Below are 26,303 nucleotides of genomic sequence, written 5' to 3'. Positions count from 1 at the left end.
AAAATAAATAAATAAAAAGAGATGTTACTGATTTTATTTTTTTATTTTTTAAATTATCATTTTTTTATATATTTTTAGTTGGCCAATTAATTTCTTTCTATTTTTTAGTATAGACGGGGGTCTCGCTCATGCTCAAGCTGGTCTCGAACTCTTGACTTCAAGGTAATGGCACTCTAGCCCGGGCAACAGAGTGAGACTCTATCTCAAAAAAATAAATAAATAAAAAGAGATGTAACTGATTTTAATTTATTATTATTTTTTTATATTTTAAATTATATATTTTTTATATATTTTTAGTTGGCCAATTAATTTCTTTCTATTTATAGTAGAGACAGGGTCTTGCTCTTGCTCAGGCTGGTTTCGAACTCCTGACCTTGAGCAATCCTCCCGCCTCGGCCTCCCAGAGAGCTAGGATTACAGGGGTGAGCCACCGCGCCCGGCGTGTACAAACTGTTCATAATCGACATGGCCGTGTCCATCGATGTCTCTGATCGTCTCGTCCACCTCCTCATCGATCAGCTTGTCCCCCAGGTTCGACATTACGTGACGCCGCTCTGCAGCGCCGCTGTAGCCATTCCGGTCGTAGTCAAGGACACCGATCGCCTCTCGGGTCTCCTCCTCTTGTTTGTGTCCTTCATCTTTCTGGCCGTCATGGCGAGGAACTCCAGGAAGTCAGTGGTCCCCTGCATATCTGCACGCACCTCGTTGATCATGTCCCGCAGCTCTGCTTCAGAGGGGTTCTGTCCCAGGATCTCATCACTGTCCCCAACTCCTTGGTGGTGATAGTGCCATCTCCATCCTTGTGGAACAGGGAGAAGGCTTCCTTGAGCTGGGCGATCTGCCCTTCAGTCAGCTGGTCAGCCATGGCGACAAGCCCGTGTGACCCGAGCGCGCGGATCAAGCTTCCGCCGCCGCGCGTCACTGCCATCCGCCCCAACTGTCCCTCAACGGCCGCCGCGCGCCCCTCAACCTACCGTCTTTAATAGGACATCCCCACATACTATCAGTTTTTGGTCCCATTTTTCTGTGTGTCTTTTTAAGTTTCTCTCATCCATGTTTTATAGTTTTCAGTCCACAGATCTTTTACTGCTTTGATTAAATTTATTCCTAAGTGTTTTCTTCTTTTTAATGGTATTCAAAATGGGATTGTTTTCTTCTTCTTCTTATTATTATTTTTTGAGACAGAGTCTCACTCTGTTGCCCAGGCTAGAGTGAGTGCTGTGGCGTCAGCCTAGCTCACAGCAACCTCAAACTCCTGGGCTCAAGCGATCCTCCTGCCTCAGCCTCCCGAGTAGCTGGGACTACAGGCATGCGCCACCATGCCCGGCTAATTGTTTCTATATATTTGTAGATGGCCAATTAATTTCTTTCTATTTATAGTAGAGACGGGGTCTCGCTCTTGCTCAGACTGGTTTCAAACTCCTGACCTTGATGGATCCACCTGCCACGGCCTCCCAGAGTGCTAGGATTACAGGGGTGAGCCACCGCACCCGGCCCAGATTCCCCTTTTAAAATATAACCATAATACTACTGTAATACACACGCCTGAAAATCAACAATTATTAGAGTAATTTTTTTAATTACTGGAGTAATTTCAAGTGGAAACCTATGAACTAGGAGTAAGGTTTTTACCTTCCATGAATGGAATTTGAAATACTACCATATAGCATTATATAATCCTAGCCTTTTCAGAAACATTCAAGAAGAATTAGTAATTTAAGTGATGATATTATTAATAGAAGTTCTCTGGGAGGCTGAGGCGGATGGATCCCACGCTCAAGGTCAGGAGTTCGAAACCAGCCTGAGCAAGAGCGAAACCCCGTCTCTACTATAAATAGAAAGAAATTAATTGGCCAACTAATGTATATAGAAAAAATTAGCCGGGCATGGTGGCGCATGCCTGTAGTCCCTACTCGGGAGGCTGAGGCAGGAGGATCACTTGAGCCCAGGAGTTTGAGGTTGCTGTGAGCTAGGCTGACCCCACGGCACTCACTCTAGCCTGGGCAACAGAGTGAGACTCTGACTGAAAAAAAAAAAAAAAAAGAAGTGTAAACTAAATATGAAATCCTAGCACACCTCCCCCCCCCCCAACTGAATGGACCCAATCTTGGCCCATGGGACCCCAGAAATACCTTAAAACTGAGTTCCTGGACATGAAGGGAAAGGAGGTCAGAAATGCCTCATAATGTCCCCTCCCTTTTGGAGTGTAGACCAGCATTAACTTTTTTTTTTTTTTTGAGACAGTGTCTCTCTGTGTAGCCTGGGCTACAGTGCCGTGGCGTCAGCCTGGCTCACAGCAACCTCAAATTCCTGGGCTCAAGCGATCCTCCTGCCTCAGCCTCCCGAGTAGCTGGGACTACAGTCATGTGCCACCATGCCCGGCTAATTTTTTCTATATATTTTTAGTTGGCCAATTAATTTCTTTCTATTTATAGTAGAGACGGAGTCTGGCTATTGCTCAGGCTGGTTTCAAACTCCTGACCTTTAGCGATCCGCCCGCCTCGGCCTCCCAGAGTGCTAGGATTACAGGCGTGAGCCACCGTGCCTAGCCTGATTCTAAGTCTTTAAAAAAAGCATTATTTCTTTGACCAATTAAAAATCAGGCCGGGCGCGGTGGCTCACGCCTGTTATCCTAGCACTCTGGGAGGCCGAGGCGGGCGGATTGCTCAAGGTCAGGAGTTCAAAACCAGCCTGAGCGAGACCCCGTCTCTACCATAAAAATAGAAAGAAATTAATTGGCCAACTAATATATATATATAAAAAATCAGCCGGGCATGGTGGCTTGTGCCTGTAGTCCCAGCTACTCGGGAGGCTGAGGCAGGAGGATCGCTTGAGCCCAGGAGTTTGAGGTTGCTGTGAGCTAGGCTGACGCCACGGCACTCACTCTAGCCTAGGCAAGAAAGCGAGACTCTGTCTCAAAAAAAAAAAAAAAAAAAAAAAATCAAAGAGTCTCTGAACTCACCCATAACCTGTAAACTCTCGCTTCAAGATGTCCCACCTTTTCAGGCCCACCAATGTTTCCCTCCCACATACTGGTTTATGATTTTACCTGCAATTACTGTCTTCCTAACATGTATGGAACCAAACTGTAACATGACCTCCTCAGGTGCATTTTCTTGGGGAACTCTTGAAACTATGTCCCCGGGCCATGGTCGCTCATACTGACTTAGAATATACCTCTTTGTTTTTATTTTTTTTATTTTTTGAGACAGAGTCTCGCTTTGTTGCCCAGGCTAGAGTGAGTGCTGTGGCATCAGCCTAGCTCTTAGCAACCTCAAACTCTTGTCCTCAAGCAATCCTCCTTTCTCAGCCTCCCTAGTAGCTGGGACTACAGGCATGCGCCACCATACCCGGCTAACTTTTTCTATATATATTAATTAGTTGGCCAATTAATTTCTTTCTATTTATAGTAGAGACGGGGTCTCGCTCTTGCTCAGGCTGGTTTCGAACTCCTGACCTCGAGCAATCCTCCAGCCTCGGCCTCCCAGAGTGCTAGGATTACAGGCGTGAGCCACCGCGCCCGGCCTACCTCTTTAAATTATTTTATAGAGATTGTTTTTCTCTTCCTGTTAACAGAAAAAAGGGTATCACTGCCTTCCCTCTGTATTTTGGGCAGCTTCTCTGGTAGTAGGTCTATTTTCTCTGTGGCTATACCTAGATAGGCCTAATACAGTGCTAGCTTCCATTAAGTGACCCCTAAACTACAGTGACATTGTGTCTTACCTCTATCTCTCCAACTCAAGGAGTGATTATGGCATCTCGCTCTTATTAATTTCTGGCATTCTCTTTGGACTTTCAGGTCCTCCTCCAGCGAGGTGTCCAGTTCCCTGCAATATGTTCCTTCTGCTGTAAATACCTGAAGGAGTTTTTGCCTTCATCATCAAATCTGAAGGGTAACAGAATATGCCCTGTGAAAAGATGTCACTTTGGCATAAGTACTATTTTGAGTCAAAGGCAATTGAGAAGAAGCAGAGACCTATTTGTCTCCCTGTTTGTCTAAAAGCAGAACATTGATGTGTAAAGGTGTCCCCACTCCCCTCTTACCAGGAAGGGTAGAATTTAATCAGCAGTGGCCGGGCGTGGTGGCTCACGCCTGTAATCCTAGCACTCTGGGAGGCCGAGGCAGGAGGATTGCTCGAGGTCAGGAGTTCAACACCAGCCTGGGCTACAGTGCCGTGGCGTCTACAGGCATGAGCCACCGCACCCGGCCCCTTTCACATTCTTAATTTGTATATTTATTCATTTTTTCTGTTTAAAAAATTGCACCTGTATATTAACAATGGCTGTATAAAAATAAAATAAAATAAAAAATTGCACCTGGCTGGGCGAGGTGGCTCACTCCTGTAACCCTAGCACTCTGGGAGGCCAAGGTGGGCGGATTGCTCGAGGTCAGGAGTTTGAAACCAGCCTGACCAAGATTGAGACCCGTCTCTACTATAAATAGAAAGAAATTAATTGGCCAACTAATATATATAGAAAAAATTAGCCGGGCATGGTGGCGCATGCCTGTAGTCCCAGCTACTCGGGAGGCTGAGGCAGGAGGATCGCTTGAGCCCAGGAGTTTGAGGTTGCCGTGAGCTAGGCTGACGCCATGGCACTCACTCTGGTCTGGGCAACAAAGCGAGACTCTGTCTCAAAAATAAATAAATAAATAAAATAAAAAATTTTACCTGCCAGAGGTTTATATACTTTAAATATATTTTTTCAAGGAATCAATTTTCTTTTTATTTATCAATTCTATTTTTGCCTGATAATTCACTTATTTCTGGGTGTTTGTTTTTTGGTTTTTGTTTTTTTGAGACAGAGTCTTTCTCTGTCACCACAGGTAGAGGGCAGCGGCATCATCATAGCTCACTGAAACCTCAAACTCCTGTGCTCAGGGGATCCTCCTGCCTCAGCCTCCCAAGTAGCTGGGACTACAGGCATGCGCCATGATTCTCATCCCCTGGCTAATTTTTCTGTTTGTATGAGGATGAGGACTCACTCTTGCTCAGGCTGATCTCAAATTCCTGAGCTCAAGCAATCCTCCCACCTCAGCCTCCCAGAGGGCTAAGATCATAGCTATGAGTCACCACGCCTGGCTACTTATTTCTGTTTTTAAAAATTAATTTTAATTTTTTATTTAATCTTTTTTTGTTTCTCTCATGTCTGTAGTTTTTTTTTCTTTTTTAAAAATATATATTTACAATAATTTCTCCTATTTATTATTATTTTTGTTCTTTTTTTAACCAATGAAAGTATGTGTTTTGCTGAATCTGTAGTTTTTTGTAGTTCTTTTGACTTTTCATTTCATTTCATTTATTGTTTTAGTATCCCTGGGTGGGTGCCAGTAGTTCCTTTTTTTTTTTTTTCCTTGAGACAGAGTTTCACTCTGTTGCCCAGGCATCAGCTCATAGCAGGCTCAAACTCCTGGCCTTAAGTGACCCTCCTGCCTCAGCCTCCCAGATAGGTGGGACTACAGGCACACGCCACAGCGCCTGGCTAATTTTCAGTTGTTTGGTTAATTTCTTTCTATTTATAGTGGAGACGGGTTCTCATTCTTGCTCAGGCTGGTTATATATTTCTTTTATGGATTTTCTTCTCATGTTCTTGGTTTGTCATATACATATATTAATATTCATGTTACGAATATGTTTTCTGTTTGTCATTTTTGACTTTTATGTTTATTGATTTTGCTGTAAAGAAGTTTTTAGGCCGGGCGCGGTGGCTCACGCCTGTAATCCTAGCTCTCTGGGAGGCCGAGGCGGGCGGATTGCTCAAGGTCAGGAGTTCAAAACCAGCCTGAGCAAGAGCGAGACCCCGTCTCTACTATAAATAGAAAGAAATTAATTGGCCAACTGATATATATAGAAAAAATTAGCCGGGCATGGTGGCGCATGCCTGTAGTCCCAGCTACTCGGGAGGCTGAGGCAGAAGGATCGTTCGAGCCCAGGAGTTTGAGGTTGCTGTGAGCTAGGCTGACGCCACGGCACTCACTCTAACCAGGGCAACAAAGCGAGACTCTGTCTCAAAAAAAAAAAAAAAAAAAAAGAAGTTTTTAATTTGCTGGGCTTGGTGGCTCACGCCTGTAATCCTAGCACTCTGGGAGGCCGAGGCAGGAGGACCACTGAAGGTCAGGGCATTCAAGACCAGCCTCAGCAACAGTATGATCCTGTCTCTATTAAGAAGAAAAAGCGATTACCTGGACAAGTAAAAATATATATAAAATATATATATTTTTTCTAAAATTAGCCGGGCATGGTGGCACATGCCTTTAGTCCCAGCTACTCAGGAGGCTAAGGCAAAGGATTTCTTGAGCCCAGGAGTTTGAGGTTGCTGTGAGCTAGGCTGATGCCACCGCACTCTAGCCCAGGCAACAGTGAGATTGTCTCAGAAAGAAAACAAAACAGAAGTTTTTAATTTTTATGCAGGTGTATACATAGTTTTGTTTGGGAGGTTATTGATTTATTTATTTTTACTTTTATTTTTTTTGAGACAGAGTCTCACTTTGTTGCCCAGGCTAGAGTGAGTGCCGTGGCATGAGCCTGGCTTACAGCAACCTCAAACTCCTGAACTCAAGCAATCCTCCTGCCTCAGCCTCCCAAGTAGCTGGGACTACAGGCATGGGCCACCATGCCCGGCTAATTTTTTTTTCTGTATATATTAGTTGGCCAATTAATTTCTTTCTATTTATAGTAGAGACGGGGTCTCGCTCTTGTTCAGGCTGGTTTTGAACTCCTGACCTGGAGCAATCCACCTGCCTCGGCCTCCCAGAGAGCTAGGATTACAGGTGTGAGCCACCGCTCCCGGCCAGTTTATTTATTTTTTAATCATATTTTCTCCTTTGGTGTCAGTTTGAACAACACTCATTGTCTTCTAGTATTTTAATAGCTTCATTTGTAACCCTCTGAAAGTTATTTTGGTAAAAAATGTGATGCAGGGATCTAATTTCCCTTTTCTGAACTGTTTAGCCAGTTTTTCCAATATACATAATTAAATCAATCTCCACTGAATTGCAACGATCCCCTTATCATTTACTAAATTGCTCTATTAGTCAGGACAAGTTGATCCCAAGTGACAGAACCTCAACTCAACCAAGAATAAACAAAAAATAGAATTTAGCAATGCAGGCCGGGCGCGGTTGCTCAAGCCTGTAATCCTAGCACTCTGGGAGGCCGAGGCGGGCGGATTGCTCGAGGTCAGGAGTTCAAAACCAGCCTGAGCAACAGCGAGACCCCGTCTCTACTATAAATAGAAAGAAATTAATTGGCCAACTAATATATATATATAAAATTAGCCGGGCGTGGTGGCGCATGCCTGTAGTCCCAGCTACTCGGGAGGCTGAGGCAGAAGGATCCCTTGAGCTCAGGAGTTTGAGGTTGCTGTGAGCTAGGCTGACGCCACGGCACTCACTCTAGCCTGTGCAACAAAGCGAGACTCTGTCTCAAAAAAAAAAAAAAAAAAAAAGAATTTAGCAATGCAGAAAATCAGGTAAGGCAGGAATAAACGCCTAAAGGACAAATGGAATTAAGACCTAAAGGCTGGCCAGGTGAGGTGGCTCACGCCTATAATCCTAGCCCTCTGGGAGGCAGAGGTGGGCGGATTGCTCGAGGTCAGGAGTTCGAAACCAGCCTGAGCAAGAGCGAGACCCCGTCTCTACTATAAATAGAAAGAAATTAATTGGCCAACTAATATATATAGAAAAATTAGCCGGGCATGGTGGCGCATGCCTGTAGTCCCAGCTACTCGGGAGGCTGAGGCAGGAGGATTGCTTGAGCCCAGGAGATTGAGGTTGCTGTGAGCTAGGCTGACGCCATGGCACTCACTCTAGCCTGGGCAACAAAGTGAGACTCTGTCTCAAAAAAGAAAACAAAAAAGACCTAAAGGCTATCAGGACCTTATTTATGCTTCTCTTAGCCTATCACCAAACAATGGCACAAATACCTCACTCACTAAAGGCTGATATTCTCAAAGCTTTCTTGATCACAGATCTTTGTTTAGGTCTAAAGTAAGTGACTGGTTAAAATATTCTTTCTTATTTTAAGAAAGAATTCCATTAGCTCAAATATACAGTTTCAGATTTACAGAAAAATTGAGAAGATAGTATAGGGAGTTACCATATACTCTGCACCCAGTGTCCCCTATTATTAACAGTTTATATCAGTATGGTATATTAGTTACAATTTTTTTTGAGTCAGACTCTCACTGTGTTGCCCAGGCTAAAGTGCTGTGGCATCAGCCTAGCTCACAGCCACCTCCAACTCCTGGGTTCAAGCGATCCTCCTGCCTCAGTCTCCCAAGTAGCTGGGACTACAGGCACGTGCCACCATGCCAGGGTAATTTTTTACATATATGTTTTTTAGTTGTCCATCTAATTTCTTTCTATTTTTTTTTTTTTTTTTAGTAAAGATGGTGTCTCACTCTTGCTTAGGCTGGTCTGGAACTCCCGAGCTCCAACGATCCTCTTGCTTTGGCCTCCTGGATCTTTCAGTCTTTTTATGTGTGTTTTATATACAATGTTCATACAAACATCTTGGTTACATGAAAAAAATAAATAAATAAAAATAAAATAAAAATATATACAATGTTCAGAGTTTTTAGCTGTACTTAGCCATAATAATAATAATAGGTAAAAGTGCATCTATTTTATCTCCTTTGAAGCAGAAACCCTGTTAGCCTTACTTTCTTTTTTTTTTTTTTTTTTTTTTTATTTTTTTTTTTTTGGCTCATAACAGACCTGGAGAACCTTACTTTCTTTTTAAACAGATGTTTTGTTATTTTATCTTTAAATCAGGAAGAAGCTTCAATTTTATAAAATGTCTTTTTAATCTCTGTTGATATAATGTGTTTTTCTGTTTATATCTATTAATATGAGACTTACATGAAGTTTTCTTTTTTTTTCTTTTTATTTTGTTAAATAGATAAATATCTTTCTTTCTTTCCTTCTTTCTTTTTCCTTGACATTAGGCTAAATACATAAAGTTTTAACTAAACTTGTGTAGTGGATGTTATATAGTTGTCTACCCATGTCTCCAGGGATACAGCAGGGGTGATAGACTCAGGTGAAGAATGCTGGCTGGAACCAGGTGTGGTGGTTCACGCTGTAATCCTAGCACTGTGATCGCTCAACGTCAGGAGTTCTAAACCAGCCTGAGGAAGAGCGAGACCCTGTCTCTACTAAAAATAGAAACAAATTAATTGGCCAACTAAAAATATATAGAATAAATTAGCCAGGCGTGGTTGCTCACGCCTGTAATCCTAGCACTCTGGGAGACCGAGGCTGGTGGATCTCTGAAGGTCAGGAGTTCGAAACCAGCCTGAGGAAGAGCAAGACCCCGTCTCTACTAAAAATAGAAACAAATTAATTGGCCAACTAAAAATAAATAGAAAAAATTAGCCGGGCGTGGTGGCACATGCCTGTAGTCCCAGCTACTCGGGAGGCTGAGGCAGGAGGATTGCTTGAGCCCAGGAGTCTGAGGTTGTTGGGAGCTAGGATGATGCCATGGCACTCTAGTCCGAGCAACAGAGTGAGACTGTGTCTCAAAAAAAAAAAAAAAAGAATGCTGGCTGGGAGTTTTGTAAACCCAGGGAACAGTGGGGGCTGGGATTAATGGAAGAGCCTATGACTTGAGTGTAGGGAGAAAGTGGTACTCACTTGCAGCTGAAAGTTTTCACACAGGATGTGTACTTATTGCTTCCTAATCTTTGCTTTTGTTTCAGATTGACTAAAAATAAGTACTTTTTTGAGAAATATTCCAATTTTTAAATGCTGGCATTCAATTTACAAAAATTGTTCAACAATGTGTAGGTCAAACTAAACATACTTGTGTACCTGGTTCATTAAGTGGGCTGCCATTTTGTATCTTCTGCCACAGGGATATTGATGAGTCAAAATATGGCTTCCCTTCCCCCAGACTAGAAAAGATTGCCTAGAGACCAGACATGTAGAGGACTTATATGTTGAGTGTGTCCTTTATAAAGGGACACAGTGTCCCCCCTCCAACGCTGGACCAAACTCCCGAGGGCATGGGAAATGGAACTCCAGATGATTTTTAGGGATTCAAACACAGATTCCTCCTTTCCTAGAGTCCAGCACTGTGATGGGATGTGAGAATTTGTTTGCTCAACGCGATATAGGATAGATCTGTTGGAAGGTGAAAAAAACATAAAAAACAAAAATAGAAACTAAAAATAAATACAATTTTTTAAAAATGTGATATAGGAATTTCATGCTGTGTCTTGGCAGATTGGACTGAGACTGTCCCATTTAGGGGCTGGGAGTGTGCCTAAGTTTATTAGACAGCACAAAGAGTGATAGAATCAATTTTTAGGAGCCCGAAAGAGTCACAGAAGTTGAAAGGAACTCAGCTGAATGGAAGAGGCCTTTCAGATGGATTATACAGTAACTCTTACCATGGTTTGCAAAAGAGTGTGGCTTCAGTTATAAAATAAGTTACATTTCTTGACCATTTGAGTTCATGGGCCAAAAACTGTACCCCGTACACTAGTTTTTGTGTTCTAAATTCTATCATATCCCAGGTTTGACATTATTGTTTTCTAAACCATTTACCATGACAATTTCAATTTTCTCTTGATACAATAGTTATGTCCCTCCCCCTAGGTTTTGTTTAGAGTTTAAAAGTGCTTTATCTATTTTTATAAAAGTTCAGTTGTTTTTCAGATCTGAGTTTTGAAATTGCTTCCAGCATATGAAACTTAACAATTTTATCTGTGAGAACACATTTTTCAGAAACTCCTAAATAATATAATTTTCATCTCTGTGAAGAGTATTATTAAATTACCGAAGCCCCAAACTGCTTAATATTTATGCTTATACTTATTTCCTTAGATATTTTTAAAAACCTGTAAGTCCAAACTTTGACATCAATGTCCGTATGAGTGTGATTTGTAGTTTAGGTTTTTTGTTTTGTTTTGGTTTTTTTGATTGCTCTTTCTCTCTCAAAGCAACTCACATTTATACATCTTTTTTTCTGATTTGTTTTCATTAAACTACACACTCTATGAGGGGCCAGACAGAGATATCTTTCAATATTATTTAAAAGCTAATGAGGTCAGATAATTCAAAGCCATCAATAAAAAAAAAAAATTAAAATTACTTTGGCAAGGTCATAGATATTTCCAGAATCAGCTTTATTTGTTCTATGGATCTCTGAGGAAATATCACCTCCTCAGGGTAGCCTCGTGTATCTAAAACAGCACCACATTCTTCCCCTCATCGTCCAACATACACTTTCTTTTTTTATCCTTTTACCTGGTGTTCTTTTTTCTCTGTGGCATTTTACCTTCATCTGACATACTACATATTTTTCCTGTTAATAGATTCTAGGCCTGTGTTCCTCAACTTGTTCTGATTTATTCACTTATCTTCAACTCTTCTAATGGTTCTTGGCACACTACTGGAATCTCCTAATTAAATGCGTTAACTCCAAGTTCAGCAAAACAACTGAGAAACTGACTATGCTCAGAGTGACGACTCCATAACTGGCTCCATGTACTGCACAGAAGTATCACCTTAACTGCGAAGCATCTAGAAGTGATTCACGTGTATTTTTTTTTGGTTTTTTTTTTTTTGAGATTTTTGTTGCAGCCCTTTCCTTCTTTAACATGGTAATTAAAGCTCACTGGTCTGAGAGTAGCCTCAATCTATCAACCTTTTGGTCAGTGAAGAGGTTCCAGAGAAAATAATACAATTATCAATCAGCAAAAGGAGAGAGGGGGAGGGGACACAGGAAGGAACTTAAGCGGTAGCCTCAATGGGGCATTCCCGCGCAAGATGTCCCGATTCGCCACAGCGGTAGCAGTTGACTTCGCTTGCTTTGCTGCAGTTGATGGCCACGTGGCCGGTCTCACCACATCGGTAGCACTTGACGTGGGTGCAGTCTTTCTGAATGTGCCCAAATTCGCCGCAAGAATAGCATTTCTGCTCTTCCTGACGATGACAATCGCGAGCCAGGTGACCGGGTCTGCCGCAGGTGTAACAGCACTGCTCTCTCTCTCGTTTGGGCTCTTTACAGTCTTTGGCGATGTGGCCGCTTCGCCCGCAGTTGTAGCAGATGTCCTCGAGAAGGTCACAGTTCTTGGCGTGATGACCGGACTCCCCACAGCGGTAGCAGTTGTCGGAGACGGTGGTGGAGCAGCACGGAGACCCTCTGCCGCGGCCGCGGGCGCCCCGGCCTCGGGCCCCGCCTCTAGGACAGCCCCGGGCCCAGTGACCGGACCGTCCACACTTGAAACATTCCTTATTGCTCATGGCTACGGTGAGATCTTCCGGTGAGCGGGCCCACTGCTGTCCCGGAGGCCCCGACGCGACTCCCCTTAAGGTGGCTTAGGAACAAATGGCCGTTTTACTCAAAAGGCCTCTGCGACGTCACACAAGGTTTGCGCACGGCCCCGTCAGCGCGTCACAGGCACCCTGTTCTACGAAGTCAAGTGTCCCCAAGGATTGAAAAGCAAGCACCACACGTACTCACCAGCAGATTCGAATTAACGGATCAACACCCAAGTGGACACATAGGAACACTATATATCGGGTGTCTAGCAGGTGGCAGTGGGGAACAGGACATGTGTGTATACACACATAATGAGTGACATGTGCACAGTCTGGGGGATGGTCACACTTCAAGCTCTGACTCTGGGGGGGGACATGGGCAATTTATGTACCCTAAACATTTGTACCCCCATAATATGCTGAAATAAATAAATAAATAAACAAACACAGATGTCACAGGCATTCCAGCCGCCCTTTTGCCCCAACTTTCCGTGTGCTCAAGAAACCAAAAGGGCAACAATCAATTAACTGAGTGGTGTTGTCTTGTTTTTGTTTGTTTGTTTTAACATTAGGGTCTTTTTTTTTTCTTTTTCTTTACTTTTACATTTTCTGTTTTTTTTTTCTTTTTTTTTTTTCTTAGTGTCAGTAACCCATGCTTAGAAACACTTGGGTCTTTAGGATAGACTTTGCATTCCTTCCTGTTCAAAAAATGTGATCTGTGGCATTTCTCATAGTTAAGATTTAGGGCCAGGCACAGTGGCTCATGCCAGTAATCCTACCACTTTGGGAGGCCGAGGAGGGAGTATCACTCGAGGTCGGGGGTTCGAGACCAGTCTGAGCAAGAACAAGACTCCATCTCTACTAAAAATAGAAAAAACTGATTGGCCAACTAAAATATATAATGAAAAACTTACCCGGGCATGGTGGCGTGTGCCTGTAGTCCCCCCAAAAATGAGTGTTTCAAGTGGAAAATTTCCTTTAGGTTTATATTTTAATTAAGGCTATACATGCCCACAGTTTTTTTTTGTTTGTTTTCTTTTGGTTTTTTTTGGGTTTTTTTTGAGACAGAGTCTCGCTTTGTTGCCCAGGCTAGAGTGAGTGTCATGACTTCAGCCTAGCTCACAGCAACCTCAAACTCCAGGGCTCAAGTGATCCTCCCGCCTCAGCCTCCCGAGTAGCTGGGACTACAGGTATGCGCCACCATGCCCGGCTAATTTTTTCTCTATATATTAGTTGGCCAATTAATTTCTTTCTATTTATAGTAGAGACAGGGGTCTCGCTCTTGCTCAGGCTGGTTTCGAACTCCTGACCTCGAGCAATCCGCCTGCCTCGGCCTCCCAAGTGCTAGGATTACAGGCGTGAGCCACTGTGCCCGGCCCTCAGAGCCTCTTGAATAAATGATGCCACTTCTCTGAAAATTAATATTTGTGTTCTTACAGAAGACAGGAACAAGCCTTGTAGTTAACAGTGACAAACACTGAACAGTATTATTTTTTTAAGCCTCTAAACATTTGGCATGAATAGTATTTTTAATGTCCAGAGAATACCAGGGTTCTGAAGAGAAAGAAAATAGTCCTCCATGTTTTTTTTTTTATTCCTTTTTTTTATTTTTATTTTTTTGAGACAGAGTCTCACTTTGTTGCCCAGGCTAGAGTGAGTGCCGTAGCGTCAGCCTAGCTCACAGCAACCTCAAACTCCTGGGCTCAAGCCATCCTCCTGCCTCAACCTCCCCAGTAGCTGGGACTACAGGCATGTGCCACCGAGCCAGGCTAATTTTTTCTATATATATTAGCTGGCCAATTAATTTTAGTAGAAAAGGGGTCTCACTCTTGTTCAGGCTGGTCTTGAACTCCTGACCTCGAGCAATCCTCCTGCCTCGGCCTCCCAGAGTGCTAGGATTACAGGCGTGAGCCACCATGCCTGGCCAAGTCCTCCATGTTGATGGCATACTGCCTTTCCCCCTCAAAGTGATTGACCACCCTTGCCATTTTTGCTCCGTGTGAGGGGTCTTCTGGTTCCTTGTCTCTAGGTTTTCTCTGTGGGCCATCGTCAATAAAGTGTTCTGTTTGCCCCACGCTGGCTGGTTGGCCCAGCCTGAGAACCACTTTAGAGAGGATTGTGTGGATATAATACTCTTTTTAAAAATGACTTTTTTTTTTTTTGCTGTATTTTTTACAATTTGCAACACCAGGGCCAAAAGGAGAGGAGTAGGGCTGCAGAGAGGCAGAGAAGGGTCAGGAATCAGAGGGTAGGCCACTAAGTGCCTCAGGGAATTAAAGTAGCCAACACTGAGACTTGGCAACCGAATGGTGGGCTAAGAACGGGAGAGGGTTGAACATATTAAGCCTAATAAAAACAAAACAAAACAAAAAAAAAAAAAAAAAAAAAGAACGGGAGAGGGGACCAGGCTCGGTGGCTCACGCCTGTAATCCTAGCACTCTGGGAGGCCGAGGCGGGCGGATTGCTCGAGGTCAGGAGTTCAAGACCAGCCTGAGCAAGAGCGAGACCCCAGTCTCTACTATAAATAAAAAGAAACTAATTGGCCAACTAATATATATAGAAAAAATTAGCGGGGCATGGTGGCACATGCCTGTAGTCCCAGCTACTCGGGAGGCTGAGGCAGGAGGATTGCTTGAGCCCAGGAGTTTGAGGTTGCTGTGAGCTAGGCTGACGCCACAGCACTCACTCTAGCCTGGGCAACAAAGCGAGACTCTGTCTCAAAAAAAAAACACACACACAAAAAAAACGGGAGACGGTTTGACGAAAGGATGGGCTGAGGGAGGGATGATGGTGGAGGCCGGTGTGACCAAGGGGAGGGGTAAGGTGGAAGAAGCACGGCGGACTAGGGACCAGGGAACGGGCGGAGGGGCGAAAGGAGGTCGGTGGACTGCTAAGGGTTAGACCCTCAGGGGCGGGAGGGGCGGGAGGGCGCGCGCGGCGCATGCGCTGGAAGCACAGTGCGGCGATCTAGGAGGATGTCCTTTTCTGGCATCAGGGCTGCGGCTTGAGCCACCGGTCCCCTGCCTGCTGTCCACTGCCATTAAGGCCTGCTGCTGCCACTCAGGCGCGCTCTCTGTCTGTCCCGCCGCTCTCTCCACCCAGTCTTGGGACTGCTGGCTTTAAGAATTCCTGCTACGACACTCGATTCAGCCGGGAGGTAAAGGAACGATGTAGGGGAAGAACATAACATGGAGGGCGGCGGAGGGAACTTGGGCCAGGGTGATCCTTAATTTGTGCATTCTTCCGGTTCACGGGAGGAAAAAAATGGGGTCCAGGATGGGCTTCAGTTCTCCAAAACGATGTTGAGCACTACCTTCCCATTGCAAAAGGGATGCAGACTCATTTCCTCTAACCCGGGTCGAGGCACCTGAGCAGGAGTATTTTCCATAAGGTTTCCTGTTTACAAAATTTGGGGTGCCTCACTTGTAGCAGGTGTATTTAAAGGGTGAGGCTTTAGGCTAAGGCTCATCCGATCATTTATGAAAGCTTCCTTTGCTTTTGTTCACGTCGGCGGGTCTTGTTACATGAATCCAAGGTTACTCTAGCCCCTCCCTTGGGGCCTGGGCGGATTCCATCTAGATCTGGGACCTGCCCTTCTCTATCTCCTGCTGTGCCTTCTTTCCCGAATTCAACTTCCATAGTTTATCCTATCTACCTGCATTTTTGAGAACGTTGCTAATGGCTCGCCATTGGCACTGGGGCACAACTGTGGCGAGAAACACGTCCAGACAGCAGCAGGCATATATATTATATATAAAAAACGGTGGGAGAGGGAAGGGAGAGAATGGGAGAGGACTAGCACGGTACCCGTAGTATTTGAGAGGATGGGGAGACGCGGCGCCGAATGGCGGCGCCCAAGTATGCAGTGTTTGAGAAGACCTGACTTGAGGGGAAGGGGTTCCAGTGGTCGCGGGGAGAGGGAGGCACGCACGCGCCCCGCTTAGGCGGAGTGGCGGGGTGGAAGGGCGAAAGCGAAAGACACGCATGCGTAGTTGAGAATGCTACGTTGCTAGGAGTTGGCCACAGCGGCTGGGAGGGGGAGAAGGCGCGCATGCGTAATTGAGACAACATGGTGACGGGTTCAACTGTCGGGAGGGAGAGACGCGCATGCGTATTTCAGACAGAATGACTCGATGGGGAGGGGAGGGGAGGCGCGCAGCCTACGAGTTATTAAGGTTGCAAAATGGCGAGGGGGGAGGTAAGTTGTCTTTGCTTGGCCATCTTGGGCGAGCAGGGTCTGCAGAGAAAAAGATCTGCCTTGGTAGTTGGAGTTGTCTTACGCTGTCGCCAAATCCACTAGGAATTGAGCCAGAATCTTATCCACTCACTGGCCTATCGATGAGTGGGTTTAAAAATGCGGAGGCGATGATGACTCTGCAAAAGGTCGCGGCAGCTGGCCGCGTGTAGGAAATGCGTAAAAAGGGAGCGCTTGGAGACAGGCCACACTTGGGCAGTACACAGTCGGAGGACTCTCAGCCTGGTTTGCGGATTTGGGGCCGTTATACTTGGCTCTGGATAGATACACTGTTCTTCCCATCACAGTAGCAAAGCAATGTGAGAATCTGCTGTTATGTTGGCCAAAAGCCCTTAATTTTCTCCCCTTGTAGAACATCGGGATGAGGATTTGCTATGTTTCCAAACGCTTGTTACACTTTGCTTTAAACCTGAAGTTTGGCTGTCTGGGACTCATACTGGCGTGTAAAGAGATTGAAAGTAGTTAATAGTAGTGATGGTATGAAGCTGATCTGGGCTTACACCCTTTCCTAAATTATTTTTTCTTATGTAGAACTTTCAGCACGCCTTTGTCTAGCTGGAAGACTGGAGTTTTTCTTTTTCTTTTTTTTTTTTAAGGCAGTCTCTCTGAGAGCTGCCCGTTAGGATTTGTTGTTAACCGCTAAAATAATAATTTAGTGCATATATATTATTATAATTTAGTGCATATATATATGCACTAAATTATTAGTGCATGTGTGTGTAGTACATAGGGCACAGGATTCAGAAGTGAGAAGCACACATCTTTTCCAGTAATCCTAGCTATCTCATGCTGGACCTTTTCTTTCTCTGGGCCTGTTTATCTGTAATAATAATGATTACACTTAAACGTCTAAAGCACTTACTATGTGCGAGGTACTGACTGGTGTGTGTGGTTTAACATAAGCCTTAATTTATTTAGTGCTCTCAGCAATCTTGTCAAATAGCAGTGCTATTCTTCAGTTTTTACAAATAAGAAATTTGAGGGACACAGATTAAATTTTCCAAGGCTTTACAGCTAGTTGAATGGCTGAGACAAGATTTTTATCCAGGTAGTATGGCTCCAGACTCCTATGCTCTTAAGCATTATACTTTATCCCCTAAAATGAGAGGACAAATTTAAAGGACTCTTCTTTTATGATTTCAAATTTTGTTTGTAACTTTTCTAAACAATTTTAGAAAGGAGAGTTGTTTGCTTCTTTTGACAACACCCATTGTACAAGGTAACATACCTAGGGGACAAAAAAGTAAAGAATTGTTGAGTTGGTGCCTACTGGGGTGGCTATCCTTAACTACCCATGTCTTCTGTGCTTTTTGTTCTGCAGAGGGTCTAAAATGGCCGACAGCAGCAGGCTGGACACACCCTTCTTGTTTTGCCTGATTTGCGATCTGATCTAACCCTGAGCCAACCAGTCATTTACTGCATAGAGTTTTTTTTTTTTGTCTTTAACCTTTATTAATATTTTGGTGTGTTGATCCAAATGTACAATAGTAAAAAGGTTATTGCCTTTTTTCTTGTAATAAAAGACTGAAAATACATGTATTTCTTTTATTATTTGGTTAGGTTACATACATTGTAGTAGAATTACTACATCAAAGGTTATGAACATTTTTCACACTCAATATGTATTGTCAAGTTTCTTCCTAAAAAGTTTGTACCAATTTTTACTCACACAAGCACTGAATGTTTTTCTTAAAAAATTATTTTTGTGGGTAAAAACCAGTATTATTTTTTTCATTTCTTGGTTGTTAGTGAGTTTGGATTCTTTTTTCCTCCATGTGTTTCTCATAAGTTTTATTTTCTTTCATACAGTGATGGTCTATACCTTATACTGATTTATCTGTTGAAGTTTTAGTTTAGGGTTTATTATTATCTATTTGAATGTGTTCTGTAAATAAACACTATTTTACTAAAATTTCTGTAATATTAATACCTACTCCAGGTTACTGTTTGCTTTTTAATTTTTAAAAATTTTTTGCTAGTAGAGATTTGAAATCATGTGGTCAAATCTATCATCCATTTTGTGATTTTTCTTCCATTGTTTAAATTTGAATAGCTCCCTCAATCTACAAATTTGGTAAATATTCATTGTAACTTTGAGGATAACCATCAAATATGGGGACAAAAAGACTGATAGTTTCACCACCCAGAAGTAACCAGTGTTAATAATTTTGCTCACATCTTCTCATTCTCTTCATTTTTCTACAGTTGATCATGTATGTGCACTATTTTATATTGCATTTTGTCTTTAACATTACAACATGCATATTTTCATGTTTACATTCTTTATAATTCTCACCTAATGGTTTCTTGATACTCTGTTATATGTAAGTATTTTACAGATTTTCAGTGTTTTAAATTATGTAAAGACTATCTTTTCATTTAGTTTTTGTTATCTGTTTTGGGTCATTTCTTTATAGAGTTCTAGAATTTGACTTGTCAAAAGATTTGGACATTATAAAGAGTTGCCATATTGCTTTCCAAAAAATTTTGTCGATTTTTACACCCATTTAGGTTCTTAAATATTTTATTTTTGCTAATTTCATATGTAAAAGAATGAAATCTTTGTTTTATGATACATTTCTCTTATTGGTGAGGCTGGACTTTTAGATCTTAATTATCAGCTCTTATTTCTTTTTGTGAATCATTCAGTTTGGGCCTGCATGTAATTTATTTGTAAAGGACAAATGTCATTTGTTGGAGATATTCTCCTAGTAATGTTTGGTTGCCATTGAGTCTGAAGAAATGTTTTCGATTCCAAATACAGCTTCTGTGTGGGATACATGTCAGGTTCTTGGTAGCCAATTTGAGATAACATCTATCTGACTTTCAAATGGAAAGCCATTTTTTTTTTTTTAATCTAAAAGGCAAGCTCTTGTGAGTGCTACACAACAGTGGTACTCTCTAGCTTTGGGAGTAGGGAAAAGATGGCAACATTTTGTCCCTAATAAGAAACCAATTTAGACAAGCAACAAAAGGGTTGTCCTCTCTCTCCCATCCATTCAGGGATTGGTATTATTTTAAATATTTATGAGTGATCGGAAGGAGGATATGGACAAGAGTGAAATGTCCACATTTATAGATACTACTAAGTGCTGGGGGCATATGAAATGCTAATAGGAACAAACTGCAATACCTGGGAAATCATTGAGAGCCGACTGACAATTGGCAGAACAGTGTGTAGGTGAGAGCAGTGTGATAACTTTAGGGGAAAATAGTATGTTACGCTTATAAAATAACAGACGCATGGACACATTGGATCCCAAAACAGGGATCTCAGTGTAACTGCCAATTACTTATTGATGTCATTGGCCCAGTTTGCTGGTGCAGAGCCAAGTGAGCCATTAAAAACTTAGGCCTTATTTATTTATTTATTTATTTATTTTGAGACAGAGTCTCACTGTGTTGTCCGGGCTAGAGTGCCGTGGCGTCAGCCTAGCTCACAGCAACCTCAAACTCCTGGGCTCAAGCGATCCTCCTGCCTCAGCCTCCCAAGTAGCTGGGACTACAGGCATGTGCCACCATGCCTGGCTAATTTTTTCTATTTTTAGTTGTTTGGCTAATTTGTTTCTATTTATATTATTGATGGAGTCTTTCTCTCTTGCTCAGGCTGGTCTCTAACTCCTGAGCCTTATTAAGAAAGGTGTGGGGCTGGGCCTGGTGGCTCATACCTATAATCCTAGCCCTCTGGGAGGCCGAGGCGGGCGGATGGCTAGAGGTCAGCAGTTCGAAACCAGCCTGAGCAAGGGCGAGACCCCTGTCTCTACTATAAATAGAAAGAAATTAATTGGCCAACTAATATATATATAGAAAAAATTAGCCGGGCATGGTGGCACATGCCTGTAGTCCCAGCTACTCGGGAGGCTGAGGCAGGAGGATTGCTTGAGCCCAGGAGATTGAGGTTGCTGTGAGCTAGGCTGACGCTATGGCACTCACTCTAGCCTGGGCAACAAGGGGAGATTCTGTCTCAAAAAAATTTTTTAAAACAACAACAAAAAAGAAAGGTATGGGGCACAGAAAAATGCCATCTTCTCTTTGTATAAAACCATCTGAACCAAATAACTATTTACAGTGATAGTCACTCCTAAATAAGTCTCTCACCATCACACAGTTTTTTTTTTTTTCTTGTTTTTTTTTATTTCGGCATATTATGGGGGTACAGATTTTAAGGTTTCAATAAATGCCCATTTCCCCCCCTCCCCCATCACACAGTTTTGAAAATGGAGTTTTGAAAACTTTGTGTTGCCTCTCTGTTTTCGTTTTTCTTATTTATAATGTATCGGTGAATTAGATATTCTCAAAGGTCATGAGAGGTCTAGTTCTGCTTTCCTAAAACCGGGTCTATTATTTCTGGTTCAAAGAATCTGTTTAATTATGTTTATTAAATAAACCTTTCAAATTTGTTATTCCCCACTACATGAGCTATGTATTGTCTATTTTGCATTTAGTAACATTCTTTTATTTTTTTCAGTGAAAGATAGGAATTATTGGATTTAGAGGTGCCAAGTGAGCTGTTAACTGCTTTTTGCTATTCACTTACACTGGGTTAATCCAGTTAGTTGTAAGCTCCCATTTTTCAGAATTTTGTTAGCTGCAGATATTAAACGAGGCTCATGTGTGGTAGGGTGGGGAGGTCGAGAGGTGTATAAGCAAAAAGAAGGGAAAAAAGGCTCATGTTTTAGAAGAGGTGGTTGAGAAGGTGCTTTGTTGGAGATCTGTGCCTGTCTTAAGCATAGAAGTCCTATTTTACATCGTGCTAGTGTCTAGTTCTCAAATCCATCTGTGATCAGGGTTTAGGGTGAGCCTGCATATTTGAAATAGCTGAAGAGCATTTAACCTTTGATTTCTGCAATTTATTCCTCCCCTCTCTTGTTACAGCCAACAGCAGCCTGGAGCAGCACCCCCTGGAAGGAAATTTTACATCGGCCATTATAATACAACCTGATAAGTGTTTGAACACTTATCAGGTTGTATTGTAATTGTCTGTGTATATATGCCTGTCTCTCTTCCTGTCATATTAGACTGTGAGCTCCTTGAGGGCAGGGATGGTGTCTTCATCTCCAGAGCCCAGCCTGGCACATTAGTAGGCCTCAGTAAATGTTTATTGGATGAATAAATGAATGACTCATCAACAAACATTTATTGTGTGCCTGCTAAAGTGATCTCCACGGGCTTTGGACTGTCAACCGTTTTCTTCAAAAAGCATGTCACTTCAAAAAGCACTCACTCTAGCCTGGACAACAAAGTGAGACTCTGTCTCAAAAAAAAAAAAAAAAAAACCACAATCATGATGCTAATGTGAATACTTAGCAAGAGTGAAATCTGAGCCTCATGGTGTATCTGGGGGATGGCTTGATTAAGGTGGTAAAAATAAAGTTAAAGCTAGATCTCAAACCTTAACTGTTCCACCTTACATCTGTTTCCTTCCTTCTCCCTATCCTATAGGTGACACCAAATGCAGCCAGAAACCACTGGTGAAGAGCCATATTAAGCCCTGCCTGGTTAACCTCTAACAAGGTTATTAGAGAATTGGGAGAGGCTCAAATCAGCGTCTCGAGTGTGGTTATGAAACCTTTGTGAAGTCTTGGTAAGTGGTCAGTGGCTTTGGTGGGCTTACCTAGTTAGTGGGAAGGAGCAAGGAAGGTGGTCTTTCTTTTCTTTTTTTTTTTTTTTTTTTTGAGACAGAGTCTCACTGTGTTGCCCAGGCTAGAGTGCCGTGGTGTCAGCCTAGCTCACAGCAACCTCAAACTCCTGGGCTCAAGCGATCCTCCTGCCTCGGCCTCCCGAGTAGCTGAGACCACAGGCATGCGCCACCATGCCCGGCTAATTTTATATATATATTAGTTGGCCAATTCATTTCTTTCTATTTTTAGTACAGACGGGGTGTCGCTCTTGCTCAGGCTGGTCTCGAACTTCTTTTTTATTTTTATTTTTTTTTTGAGACAGAGTCTCGCTTGTTGCCCAGGCTAGAGTGAGTGCCGTGGCGTCAGCCTAGCTCACAGCAACCTCAAACTCCTGGGCTCAAGCGATCCTTCTGCCTCAGCCTCCTGAGTAGCTGGGACTACAGGCATGCGCCACCATGCCCGGCTAATTTTACATATATATGTTAGTTGGCCAATTAATTTCTTTCTATTTATAGTAGAGACGGGGTCTTGCTCTTGCTCAGGCTGGTTTCGAACTCCTGACCTCGAGCAATCCGCCCGCCTCAGCCTCCCAGAGTGCTAGGATTACAGGCGTGAGCCACTGCGCCCGGCTTATATATTTTTAGTTGGCCAATTAATTTCTTTCTATTTTTAGTACAGACGGGGTGTCGCTCTTGCTCAGGCTGGTCTCGAACTTCTTTTTTATTTTTATTTTTATTTTTTTTTTGAGACAGAGTCTCGCTTGTTGCCCAGGCTAGAGTGAGTGCCGTGGCGTCAGCCTAGCTCACAGCAACCTCAAACTCCTGGGCTCAAGCAATCCTTCTGCCTCAGCCTCCTGAGTAGCTGGGACTACAGGCATGCGCCACCATGCCCGGCTAATTTTACATATATATGTTAGTTGGCCAATTAATTTCTTTCTATTTATAGTAGAGACGGGGTCTTGCTCTTGCTCAGGCTGGTTTCGAACTCCTGACCTCGAGCAATCCGCCCGCCTCGGCCTCCCAGAGTGCTAGGATTACAGGCGTGAGCCACCACGCCTGGCTGGGAAGGTGGTCTTAATAGGCACTAGACAATTACTGGATGTTTTCCTATTGTGAGGTAAAGAAAAACCTCAAAATATTCAGGCTATACTGTGAAATAAAGAGTCTAACCTCTCCTTTTCTAAACATTCTCCCATTTGGAGATAGGGGAATTGGAAATTGTCCCAAGATTATAGCTACTTGGTGTAGAAAATGGATTTGATTCTAAGCCTGTACTGTGTCTTCTACCCAGTGCTTCTTCTAGATTCCATCAAATTCAAGGAGGCCATGTGAAACAGAAATGTTTTTATTTCTTTCTTTTTTTTTTTTTTTTGAGTTGTATACACAGCAGCAAGAAATGTTTTTATTTCATGCTGAAAGATTTTTATAGTAGCTTCTAAAGTTGCACTTATTTGATGATGGAAATTTCCAAGGTGTAAAACTTTATTATGCGTGAAATCACCTGGGGTGCTTGTTAAGCATACAGATTCCTGGGTACCCAGAAATCTTGTCATTGGTTAAGAGCAACATAAATAACTGCCTGTTACTCATAGCGACGCTTCCTGCCCAGCAAATTCACCAGAGAGCCGGGATGAATGAATCACTGTTACTATGGATGTCCTTGTGAAGCAGTTGGAAAGCCTTGGTAAGTTGTCAGGTCTTGGAGGGGTTCCTCAGTTGGCAGAGAAGAGAAGGAAAAGTGGTCATGATGTGGTACTTCCAGCCTTTCTTCAACAAATACTTCTTTAGTACTTACTAAGTGCCAGAAACTCTTCTAGACATCACCAAGGTCCTGCTATCATGGAACTTTCATTCTTGTGAGGTGGGAAAAAAAAAAAAAAAAAAAACAATAAATATATGATGTGTCTTAAGTGTTATATCAATTTCTTTTTCCCAATTTGATGTGGAACATTTTTTTTTTCTTTTTTTTTTGAGACAGAGTCTCGCTTTGTTGCCCAGGCTAGAGTGAGTGCCATGGCGTCAGCCTAGCTCACAGCAACCTCAAACTCCTGGGCTCAAGCGATCCTCCTGCCTCAGCCTCCCGAGTAGCTGGGACTACAGGCATGCGCCTCCACGCCCGGCTCATTTTTTCTATATATATTAGTTGGCCAATTCATTTCTTTCTATTTGTAGTAGAGACGGGGTCTCGCTCTTGCTCAGGCTGGTTTCGAACTCCTGACCTCGAGCAATCCGCCCGCCTCGGCCTCCCAGAGTGCTAGGATTACAGGCATGAGCCACCACGCCCAGCCTGATGTGAAAAATTGCATGTAAAAATGGTTGGGTTAAACTAAGCAACCTCTAATGTTTTTCTCCCCTCTTCCCATTCTCCCTTTTAATACCTGCCACTGTCTCTCCCTGTAGTGGAGGCTGACCAAGCTGAGTGTGGACAAGGCCATAGATGATGCAAACAGTCTTTTTTTGTTTTGCAATCTCTCACCAGGCTGGACTGTGAAGGATATCTTTGAAAAGTGTTTTACAGTCCACCAGATCTTCTATGTTAGCGACTGCACAGCAGAAGAGGGGAGTCTTCTCAGTGATTAAGGTAACACAGTGATTACAGGTAAGTTGGGGAGGCGGGACTGACTTTGCCCTGATTCCTGTCAGGGAGGCTTCTAGAAATGCCATTTCCAGAGCACAAGTGACAGGCTAGTATTTTCACAGCCTGCAACTTAGTCTATGATATATCCTTCTCAAAGCAATCTGGGTAGATTATATGCTTACCCAGTCAGTGAGCACGTCTGCTGAGGGTCAACTGAAATAGTTCCCAAGTAAGCTAGGTGGCATAAGCTCCTGTTTTTATGACTGTTTTGTTGGAACACAGTCATGCTCATTCACTATTGTCTGTGGCTGCTTTCATGCTACAGTAGAGTTAAGTAGGTACGACAGAAACCACGTGCTCCGCAGAGCCTGCAGTATTGCCATCTGGCCCTTCACAGAATGTGTGCCAACTCCTGGCATAGGTGAATGTACTATATCCACAAATCCTCCTCCCTCTATTTTCTTTTTCATGGGCTTGTGTTTATAGCTGATCCTAGAAAGTATGCAATCTCACAGTATCCGGTTTGCTTCCAGAATTTCTTCCCACTCAAATTAAGCTCACCAAGAAAGCGAATTCACAAAATGGGTTATATCTGCAGCAAGAATATGTTATATATGCTTTGTTGAAAAATGGTCACGTGTCAGCCCCACAATAAGCTCCAGAACCTCCATCCTGAGGACAAAAGTCAGTTTTATTCCTCGAACAGTCTAAGAACAACGGGGACTTAATTTCTCTTCCAATTCATGTCTAAGCATTCCTAAAGTAGGCTCTAGAAGGCTTTTTTTTTTTTTTTTTTTTTTGAGACTGGGTCTCACTTTGTTGCCCAGGCTAGAGTGAGTGCCGTGGCGTCAGCCTCGCTCACAGCAACCTCAAACTCCTGGGCTCGAGCAATCCTCCTGCCTCAGCCTCCAAATTAGCTGGGACTACAGGCATGCACCACCATGCCCAGCTAATTTTTTCTATATGTTTTTAGTTGGCCAATTGATTTCTCTCTATTTTTAGTACAGACTGGGCTCGTTCTTGCTCAGGCTGGTTTTGAACTCCTGACCTTGAGCGATCTACCTGCCTCAGCCTCCCAGAGTGGTAGGATTACAGGCATGAGCCACTGTGCCAGGCCGGCTCTGGAAGTTTTAGTGACCGGAGAGAGACATTCACCAAGGATGAAGGAAATGGCCACTTAACAGTCCCTAGGTAAAAAGCAGTCCATTTTACGGAAAAACCTTTGATCTCTTTCTTTTTCTTTCTTTTTTTTTTTTTCTTTGAGACTGGGTCTCACTTTGTTGCCCAGGCTAGAGTGAGTGCCATGGTGTCAGCCCAGCTCACAGCAACCTCAAACTCCTGGGCTCAAGCGATCCTCCTGCCTCAGCCTCCCGAGTAGCTGGGACTACAGGCATGTGCCACCATGCCCGGCTAATTTTTTCTATACATTTGCAGTTAGCCAGTTAATTTCATTCTATTTATAGTAGAGACAGGGTCTTGCTCTTGCTCACGCTGGTTTTGAACTCCTGACCTTGAGTGATACGCCTGCCTCAGCCTCCCAGAGTGCTAGGATTACAGGCGTGAGCCACCACGCGCAGCCCAA

At 43.2% G+C, this 26,303-nt stretch overlaps 1 protein-coding gene and 1 long non-coding RNA gene across 5 annotated transcripts in view; one reads left to right on the top strand and one right to left on the bottom strand.

Moving 5' to 3' along the window:
- Positions 1-11,109: 11,109 nt before the first annotated feature.
- ZCCHC13 (zinc finger CCHC-type containing 13) lies at positions 11,110-12,367 on the bottom strand. Its single transcript, XM_075999224.1, has one exon. It carries the CDS (start codon positions 12,248-12,250, stop codon positions 11,738-11,740), a length of 513 nt encoding a protein of 170 aa, XP_075855339.1. The 5' UTR covers positions 12,251-12,367; the 3' UTR covers positions 11,110-11,737.
- A 2,863-nt stretch (positions 12,368-15,230) lies between these two features.
- LOC105867052 (uncharacterized) overlaps positions 15,231-26,303 on the top strand; it is a 30,428-nt gene continuing 19,355 nt past the window's right edge. For 3 of the 4 annotated variants that reach the window (XR_012916008.1, XR_001152164.3, XR_001152163.3), the window contains exons 1-4: positions 15,231-15,425; positions 21,966-22,107; positions 23,736-23,827; positions 24,623-24,724. This is a non-coding gene — a long non-coding RNA (uncharacterized LOC105867052). Of the gene's footprint in view, positions 15,426-16,420; positions 16,467-21,965; positions 22,108-23,735; positions 23,828-24,622; positions 24,725-26,303 lie in introns of those variants that run through there. The other variant, XR_012916009.1, reaches the window with a different exon arrangement.

The sequence above is a fragment of the Microcebus murinus genome, chromosome X (assembly GCF_040939455.1).
Source record: "Microcebus murinus isolate Inina chromosome X, M.murinus_Inina_mat1.0, whole genome shotgun sequence".
NCBI lineage: Eukaryota > Metazoa > Chordata > Mammalia > Primates > Cheirogaleidae > Microcebus > Microcebus murinus.
The sequence above is the reverse complement of the archived record's forward strand: the minus strand, read 5'-3'. Positions and strand labels throughout refer to the sequence as shown.